General features: G+C 43.0%; 1 protein-coding gene across 1 annotated transcript; it reads right to left on the reverse strand.

The window, feature by feature from the left end:
• Window positions 1-304: 304 nt before the first annotated feature.
• fam83c (family with sequence similarity 83 member C) lies at window positions 305-9,382 on the reverse strand. Its single transcript, XM_064305378.1, has 4 exons — window positions 8,164-9,382; window positions 7,155-7,322; window positions 5,885-6,009; window positions 305-2,685 (listed from the first exon to the last, which is right to left on the reverse strand). Exons 1-4 carry the CDS (start codon window positions 8,665-8,667, stop codon window positions 1,443-1,445), a joined length of 2,040 nt encoding a protein of 679 aa, XP_064161448.1. The 5' UTR covers window positions 8,668-9,382; the 3' UTR covers window positions 305-1,442.
• Window positions 9,383-10,083: the final 701 nt, after the last annotated feature.

The following is a 10,083-nucleotide window of genomic DNA, read 5'->3' on the forward strand; positions in this document are numbered from 1 at the left end:
CACATGAGCTGTGAGTACCAGCCCATTCAGTGGCATTTGTTCACCCCATACGAGGATCCTCCAATGAGGCCTTTAGCAGCTTAAAGGGCACAATTAATATGGCTTTCTAAAAATAGCTGCATAGTCCTACGTACTGAAAGTAAGTGAAATGAACCTGGTGTGCATCGATGATCATTTGACAAACAGATGCACACACCCAGTGGAAGAATAAAAAATATGCGTGCGTACACCTCCTCTTTTAACCTCCACACAAAAAGCAGTCTGGCGAGAGCCTACATCATTCACCGAAAGATTACAGTCTCCCTTCGTTCCATCTTTCTTTATTGCATTCATGTTTTGTCTGTAACACTGTAATCAAATACTTTCTTTCTAGCCACAGCAAAAATTAACATGGTTTAATGAAATGAAAAAGTCAAAGCATAAAAAAAACAGAAAACCATGACTATCTACAAATATACACAAATTGCTCTTCTCCGTGGGGAGAGAAAAAAACAATGTTTTTCTTTCATTTAAAAAAATCACATTATGCAAAAGAGATTAAAAAACTGATAAGGGCGTTAAGGAAGTGTTGACAGACAATGCCGGAACAGAATACTCAAAAAAAGACAAACAAAAAAAACGATCTGCACATGGGGCATTCCGGTGATGAGTAGAACTGCATTCCTGTGCTTGCCATAATGTGACAAAAAAAACACATTTTTCAATGTACAGGTGACAAACAGAAGCTTAAGTCTTTCTCAACTATGGCTTGGTGTTGAATAACAGCCAACCATACTGTTGTGGTCCTCCACCCTACTGCTTAACATGTCACCCCATTGCATAGATGAACTCAACGATGAGTTCAACAAAGTTGATGAATTATTTACAAAAGTTGTACAGCAGGTTAAAATCTAATTACAAGTTGCCATTAAATACATTTTAAGTTAAGTTAGGGTTTTGGTCATGATATTAAATCCTCATCCAAGCGTTCTGCCTGTAAATTCACATGCATAGTTTGGAAGACTCCCTATCATGGGATATCAACATACGTCCCCTTCAAGACTTAAAACTTGGCATTTGCCGTTTCAGCTTATCAAGCATGTATGAATCTGCCATCCAATTACGATTACATTGCCTAAATATTTAACCTTCAGCCAACAGTAGCCTACCATTTATATTCACAGAATAACTCAAACAACATAACAAGAGATTATTTCAGGCCTTCCTTAGGAGAAAGCGTGCACTGGAGTGCCTTTATGGATCGATACTCATTAAAAACAAAACTCCCGTCACAGTATCCTTGTGACCACAAGGTCAGTACAGTGCAATGCACTCTTTAGACTGTGGGCAGTGTTAAGACATGGAGCTGGACTGCTCCCTCCTGTGCTGGCGTTTCTCCCCCAACACCAAGGCATTGTTCCTCCCAAGGTCCCAAGGTCAAAAGGAAAGGCCAGCCTCTCATCTCAGGTGTTGTTATTCTTTAGCTCAAACCTGCTGTAGATGTGCTTGGATTTCATCTTGTTGTAGTGATTGACCAGGTCCAGCTTGCTGTGACCCAGGGTCATCCTCTTGGCATCTTGCCGGTTCATACCCACGTCTGTGGGCGACGCCTCGGGGGACAGGGGCGGAGGCGGGGGCAGTGGCTGCAGGCTCTCGGGCTCGGCCTGGGTGAGATCTGGGCCCCCGAAGGCGGTGCTCTGAGGCGGGGACCTGCGGAGGTTGTAGGTCTCCCTCTCCTTATAGGGGTACTGGAAGAAGTCGGAGATCTTGTTGAGGAGGGGGTTGGTAGGGTTCTTGTGTTTGCCGGTCATTTTGGTGTCCATCTGAGGGTTGGTCTTGGGCATGCCACTGTGAAAGTAGTTAGGCTTGTGATCATACAGATTGAGGCCCTGGACCTTTGAGGTAGTTCCTCCCAAATTACCCCGTAGGTAATCGGGAGTTTCAGCTTTGTTCCACTCTAGCCCTGTTTGGCCCGCCACCGGGGATGCCCATTCTGCGCCTGCGCTGTGACCGTTGGCATTAGAAAAGCCTCTGGCTGCATGGCCACCCTGGACATGGATCTGGCCCCCCCTTCTCTCCAGTCCCTGGGTGTGAGGGGTGGGGCCTTGGACTCCTCTTCTCTCCAATCCCTGGGTGTGAGGGGCAGGGCCTAGGACCCCCCTTCTCTCCAGTCCCTGGGTGTGAGGGGTGGGGCCTTGGCCCCCTCTCTTGTCTGATCCCTGGCTGTGAGGGGCGGAGCTTTGGCCCTCTCTTTTCTCCGATCCCTGGCTGTGAGCCATGGGGCTTTGGCCCCCCCATCTCTCTGGCCCCTGGGTGTGGGCGTCGGAGTTCTGGCTCCCTCTTCTCTCTGGGCTCGTGAAAGGGCTGTTGGCCTCTTTATTGTTGTCGGTGACCTGGTAGACGGTGGCGGCCATTCCGGGAGCCATCTTAACGCTGGAGAGGCTGCTGCTGGACTGGCTGCTGGAGTCCGAACCCAGCCTTTCCCGAGAGCTCACGCGGTCCTGGAAGTCTCTGGGCCCAGTGACGGGCAACATGGGCGGGAAGGCAGCATAGAAGGGGAGGCCTTCCTCGTCCGGGTTGTAAAAGTAATCTACGATCTGGGAGTCGGCGTAGAGGCAGCGGAACTCGCAGTCGAAGCGCTCGGCGATCCTGCCGGAGAAGTGGAGCAGCATGTTGCTGTGGACCTGCCCTGACAGCCACGAGAAGCTGTGGGACACAGAGAGCAGGACAGCATGGTCACATGGAGCACAGCACAGTCATGGACAGCACAGTCATACAGAGCACAGCACAGCCACACACCTAGCCACACACAGCACAGCCACGAGAAGCTGTGGGACACAGAGAGCAGGACAGCATGGTCACACGGAGCACAGCACAGTCATGGACAGCCCAGCACAGTCACACACAGCCCAGATGCACAGAGAACAGCACAGTCACACACAGCACAGCATGGTCACACAGAACACAGCACAGTCATGGACAGCCCAGAACAGTCATGCACAGCCCAGATGCACAGAGCACAGCACAGTCATGCAGAGCCAAGCACAGTCACACAGAGCACAGCACAGCTACACATCTAGCGCCACACAGCACAGACACACAGAGCACAGCACAGCCACACAGCACAACACAGTCACGCACAGCCCAGACACACACAACAGTCACATACAGTACAGCACTGTCACACACAGCATAGACACACAGAGCACAGCACAGGTACACAGCACAACACAGTCACGCACAGCACAGACACACACAGCAGTCACATACAGCACAGCACAGTCACACACAGCATAGACACACAGGGCACAGCACAGCCACACACAGCAATCACATACAGCACAGCACTGTCACGCACAGCAGGGAGACACAGCACAGTCACGCACAGCACAGCCACACCCACATTATCAAAGGATCCATTTTGTCATAGTCACAGCAGTTAATGGAAATGCACTGAGGATTGTTTGGGAAGAGGGTTCAACAAGGGTTGAAGAAGTAATTGGTCATAACAGCTCAAACTGAATCAGCGTTGAATGGCACACAAAAGCAGAGTGATCGCCCTAAGCGAAATACCTTAACCGAGAACAGCCAGTGACGTGTGAACTTGTTCTAGCCCAGAGCTATGAACCCAGATTTGATTATGAACTTTGATGATGATTTTCAATCAAGTCAAGTGTTTTAGTGGTGGGCTAGAACAAAGCAGCGCCCACAATGACCCATTTCAGATAACAATTTGACACCTGTGTACTATAACAACCTAACAAACATAAAGAGACAAACTTTGAACATTATTTAAATGAGCAACTGGTTTGTCCTCCTCAGAAATTTGTAGAATGTCCTTGTGCGAACATAGCCATGCACTCTTTACTGGAAGACCTTTGCACGTCATTACAGATTTAACACCACTTCTTCTGAAACATGCTGTACATGATGAGGACAAACATCGATTGGCGTCATATTTGCATGTTTGCATAACTACAGTGAGGTATTGTATAGCTGGCTCACGTTCCCTGCTACCTCATGTCTGTGGTATGTATTTTAGCTGTTTTGCATTAAGGAATCCCCAAGCTAAATCTCTTGCTTTTTATTTTGTAAAATTTTTTCAGTATCTTTGTAAATATGATGTTTTTCTTATTTATTTTTGCCCATTTACTACTATTAAAATGCTGTGCTAAAATACAGCCCTTTGATTACAAAGATAAAACAAGAATTATATAACTGAAGAAAGTCAGATATTATCTCCATGTTTATAACTATCAAACAGGAATTCATAATTGTATGGTTAATACATGTGCACATATGTTATTAAATTAATTAATTACGATCATAATGACACTAATTTTCACTCAAAGTTATTTGGTAAATCCCTTGCCTTGTTCCCTTATACATATCTATATTAGGTAATATGGATTTCTGCAGATAAATACAGTAACCTTCAAAAGACTGAGATACAATGAGAACCACATCCTGAAATGACGCAATGCATACAGTACCATTTTGAGATGCTTTGATACTATTTTTATCACCAATTATCTGAAATGGTGTTTTTGGCAAAACAATTTTTGAAACAGCAGTCACTGATGCCAAGTTGTTCAGGAAAGAAACTATTGAATGTTCATCAGAGAACAATGGCCACTGAAGTGCAGCTATGTTGTTTTGTAATTATAATTCCTATATGAAGCCTTGTAGGCTTTGTAACAACAATGTAGCAACACCCTTGACTTTTTATTATTGCTCTTTTTACCCTAAAATGTGTATTGACCTCTGTCTGACGATGTCCACAAGTCCACCTTTAGAGAGGCACAGAGATTATCTCAAGTGATCTCAGATAAATAAACAGCCTTGCCTCTCCAGGAGCAAGAAGGAAAATCTTCTGACAAAAGCTTGCCCAGTGCTAACAGTGTTTGCACACTCACCCACAAGTTAAACCTTAGGCACCTGTCTGCCCTGTTCCCTACCCTAAATTAAAACATCAATACAGGAACAAACAGTTGATTGCTCAGACTTCCTTCAACAGTTCAAGGACAAGAGCCAAGACTCCGGTTCGTAGAGCACTTCACATAGTCGAAATTCACTTTAGCAACAAGCAGCGAATCTCACTCAGGTTCTTGGCCTTTTTTGCCTAACAGAATTTACTACTACTATTTACACAAGTGGAGAACCGAACGTAGCTATTAGTGTATCTATCGTTAGTGCAACAGGTTATGAAGCCAAATGTGGAACTCTCATTGTGAACTGCCCCAAATCTCCAATATCACCAGCTACAGAACAATCTACTTGATAAACAGACATTCTTCTCAAGGACTACTAACAGTACTTATAGTAAAAAACACCCTGCAAGCAATTTATAAAACAGTAATAACACAGGTAATGGACAGTCGAATTATAGCAGTGCTTCTCTTTCATTAAAGTGCAACAGTATCTGACACAGCATATGAGGTCATAATAGCTGGGAGCAGGGCCAACCACTGTTAGAGTTAATACCATCATCCATCATTACTAAGGAAGAGAACATTTGAATCATGAAAATTCATATAGGCACAATACAGAGCAGTCAAGTGGCCCAATGCTTAAAGGCACTATCCATGGCATAGAAATGGTGTGGGATCAATATCCAGTTCAGTTGTAATGACCTTTATGACCTTGATAATTTACCATTAAATCTTCCCTGTATTCAATTCAGAATTGTCATTATTTTTGGACTGGATTTAATCAACATTTAACCTCAACTTTGGCCAGCATGTAGTCAGCAATTGTCCTTATTTGCATTTTTACAAATAAATGCACACATGTCACTTATTTAAATACAAAACACTTTTTCTATTAAGCTTGGTGAAAGCGGAGCCTTCCTAACTGGTATTGAGAGGGAACAAAATGTAACTAAAAGCAAGCAAAGATTCCTCACCTATACGATCCAGCAATAACTTCTTCACAGTCGATAATCATGAATTTCTCCTGTACCTGGCCAGTAAACTTTTTCCCAGATTTGGTGCAGTATGTCTCTCCACACACACTGCGAATTCTCATATTCTGTAAAGTAATAAGAATTTAATTAAAATGAGATTGAAAAAAAAAAACACCTGTAGGTAGACTTACCATATTTCTTCAAATTAAAAAAACTGATACAGTCTGATATGTGTTGGCTCAGTTGGTTTCTCTTTTTTAAAAATGTTCAGCTCTTGCTGTTTTAAGAGTTTTCCATTGAATATAAGGATATTTAATGATGAATTTCCTGCATCTGTAACCATAACACATTTTGCCAAAATAAATGGGGCTTAATTTATCTCCAGTAAGCAAGCATGCCTGAACTGATCAAATACAACATATCTCAGCTACGCTTTTACACGTGTTTTTGAAAAAATGCAAAGCCGAAAAAACTCCGGCAGAAATGAAAGGATGCTTTTGAATGCCGCAGTGCCCCATATCAGTTCAGAAAGAGATATTTGGTTAAGCAGCAGTTCAGTATAAGAGATGTGTGCTAGTGTGTTATTCATTTGAATATCATTCATCCATTATCAAATCCACTTGTTCCTGGGCATAGGGGGTGGGACTTGAAGCATGTCCACAGTATACGTTGGGCTGCTTAGACTCTCCAATTAGCCTAACCAGCATGCCTTTGGGCCGTGGGAGCAAACCGGAGTACCCAAAGAAAACCCACGTGGGTATGAAAAGAACTTCCAAACTCCACATTACGGCCTGGATTCAAGCCCAAGACCTTCTTGCTGTGTGGCAACTGCTACTCATTGCACCTCTGTGCCACCCCATTTGAATATCAAATACATATAATCAACCATCACACTTTATCCCACAGCATTGTGCAAACCGTCTTTCAGTTTTAATTGTGACTGTTTGAACTGCTAAGCATCCATTCACTTCTAGAAATACATGTTAATAATATCAGTTTTACAACACAGTTCCACACAAAGTTCAGGCTAAAGTTTTCTTAATCCTTTTTTCTCCCCCTCCTAATTAGCCAGCAGAGGAATTCAGGAACTTTGAAAAAAGATCAGTAGTTGTCAGATAAGCATAAGAATCATGAACAATTCCGTTTCATCTAAACCAAGTAATAACTTTGCATTTCTGCTAATGCAGAAGTGATTTGGCTAAATCTGGAAGATTAGCCGGTAAAAAAATTAACATTGGGCTGTGGGATAGGACATTGTCCTCATTCTTACACTCAGATGGGAGTTGCGGATGTCCAGAGCAATGCACATGTCCTTGAAGTAGTCCAGGTTCTGGCTGTCCAGAAGAATATACACAGGGACCTTGCGTTTGTTTGAGGCCTCCATCAAATCACAGAGTAAATCCACATCCGTGAAAAGGTCCATCACTATGGCAATGACCTGCAGTTGGAAGAAACCATGAAAGCAATCAACAACATTCATCGGAACACTCAATCCTTGTCTGAAAACTGTAGTTTTTTTATTTACTAATTGACATATTCTCACCATTTCTGAACTCTATTCCAAATCACCTTAGGAAAAGCCCCAGGGCCTGTACATCTGGCCTATCCCATCTACGCTGAGTACCTTACAGACACTTACTGTACCACCTGAGACACACAGTACGCACCTCACAAACACCTACCGCCTCACAGACCTCAGCAATCTGTCACACTGCTCAGCTAAGGTATATGGAATGCTACATTTCCTGTACTATTTTTCAGCCAGATAAATCCATTAAAATCCGGCCTATGCATTTTGTACAGGTGCATTCCAAAATGCAATCAAACTTGTTTGAAAGTTAATTCCCTCACAACATCAAAATAATTTCAAAGTGATCATGTAAATGTGTGATACACACAGACAGGCACACACACACACACACACACACACACACACATATATATATTGCGAGGCATCAACTGTAAAGTGCTTTGGATAAAAGCGCTATATAAATGCAGTCCATTTACCATTTACCATATATATATATATCCTTCTATTAAATTATGGCCGTATCGCTTATACACGTCTGACTTGTGTTTTTCATGTGTGAATAGGCTTTCTTGTAGGGCTGTCTTCCTGCACGTAAGACAGGACATCCGAGTATTCAACAAGCCTCTTCAATTCTTACAAAACTATTGTCTGACCGCTCCGTATGGCTACCATGATTTTACATAACATACTGCATACACATATGACCAAATAATACATAGTGGTAGCTTATATGACATGCCTTACATACCTTTTTTGCTTTGTTGATAAGAGAACGAATGAGATCTTTGACATTGTGAGACTTGTCCCTCTGGAAATAGATCTGCGTTTCCGATGGACCGTACCGGGTGGGGAGATCCGGCCAGCCAAGTTCCAGAGCAGGCGCATCTTCGTCCGACATCATTGGAAAATATGTCCCAGACGTAAGCTCCGACACCGCGTCTGCCTCACCAAACTCTCGCTCAGATCCATTTGCGCTGCTACTATCGGAGACGTTTTTGGTGGCGCTATCAGTAATGTATTGGATTTCAAGTGGTGAAAGAAAATTCAGTTCTCTCTCCTCCGTTAGCACCCGTCGGTATTCTTTCTCTCCGGACTCCAGCAGGGCATCTGTGGCCAGTCTAGCGGCCTCATTGTGGCTCAACTCCAAGGTTGACACTTGTCGCCATGGATTCTTCACTTCCTCCAGTCTGGTGGCAAGTTTGCCGAGCGCCTTACGATGAATGTTCGGCCGCAAAGACTCTGAGCTGAGCATTGTTCTGGTAAAGTTTTACACTTACCAGATAATTGAATCTTCGCGTTCTCTTATATTTCACGCGAAATGTACTGCCGAAAACAACGACAAGCACTGCATTAGTCTAAATACAACAGCAGGAAATGATCTGTTTTATATAGGTTGTATCTGACTAGTCGCTGTCGTTCCCTGTCATTGTACTGACTGTGGTCCCGGGGGCTTTTCGTATCGTCAGTTCACTGAGAAACGCCTCTCGTTCACCTGTACCGAGCTACCTGTCGTGGGCTGAAACGTGCTGTAGCTCCACCCATACCTTGCATGTAAAAAAAAAAAAAAAACATTCCTTCCTGTCGCTCATCTTGCTGAGCAGATAGGATGGCTCTACGCTGGAAGCATTTGTTCAACCTAAAAGCTAACAATAAAATTCCACCCCTCCCCCTTTCGAATCGGATCAAGTTATTAGGTAATTAAGAGGGATTAGCATTGCTGCTACAGCATTGTAGTTGACTAGGTTAAATTACCATATTCCTAAATTTATGGAAAACCAACCATTAAAAATATTTTAAACTTGTTGCCACTTTTTTATATATGCGTGAAATGTGAAAATATTGTGGACATTTTCAGTTCCTTGTACGCAAACATTCACCTATCTTCGAACGACCGGAATTGACACACCTGTGACTAAAGCACTAATAAGGTTGGTTCCGTCTTGTTTTTGCCTCGGGCTTTGCGATGACAGCCAGTAGGCTACTTTACATATGGACACATTAAAAAAAAAACAATCTTACACATCGCACGAGGAAATTCCCTGTAGGACAAACGGTAGCATCACGTATGATTCACTATAAGTGATTTCGTAAAAGGGAGATCATATGAAAAAAAAAAAAAAAGTTTATCAAGGGTATCAGGATTTGAATGTGAAAACGTCATTGTTTACCAAGTAGGCTACGACTTACAATCATCATGTCACGTGATTAAGTCTGAAACTGACCAACGATTCTTGATAAAAACAGATGTCTTACATGGAATTGCCTCCCTTTTGTTGTGTCAAGTGCGTAAAAATCCATGGTTTAAAATAAGCGTTAACCCATTATCGGTTCCTGCGGCCGTAGGTTAAGGTTTGTGCTGAGAAAAAAAGCAACATCTTGTAAGATTGTAATATTTGTCCTAATTAATAACGTGCAGTCTCATCATGATCGTATACTGTATTAATAAAACAGTAATTAGAACGTAGCTCTTCTAAAACGGCTGACTGCTGTGTCCCTTAACCCAAGTTTAATTTGAATAGCAAATAAAAGGGACAGACTGCCCAGTCACAGGGCCAATTTACATTAGAATCTACCAAGCGGGGCTCTCAGGCAGAAACCAGCCTGATGATTTAAACGACAGCAGGAGGTTCACAGACTTGAAGCTTCAGTGAAACAATTTTAATGTTTC

The sequence above is a fragment of the Anguilla rostrata genome, chromosome 13 (genome assembly GCF_018555375.3).
Source record: "Anguilla rostrata isolate EN2019 chromosome 13, ASM1855537v3, whole genome shotgun sequence".
NCBI lineage: Eukaryota > Metazoa > Chordata > Actinopteri > Anguilliformes > Anguillidae > Anguilla > Anguilla rostrata.

Bases quoted from the DNA above. Each gene is read 5' to 3' on its own strand.
- fam83c (XM_064305378.1), bottom strand. From the start codon at position 8,667: ATGCTCAGCTCAGAGTCTTTGCGGCCGAACATTCATCGTAAGGCGCTC. The intron at 7,323-8,163 runs GTATGTAAGGCA...TTCCAACTGCAG, and splicing joins TTATCAACAAAGCAAAAAAG to GTCATTGCCATAGTGATGGA. The intron at 2,686-5,884 runs GTGAGGAATCTT...TGTGTCCCACAG, and splicing joins GTTATTGCTGGATCGTATAG to CTTCTCGTGGCTGTCAGGGC.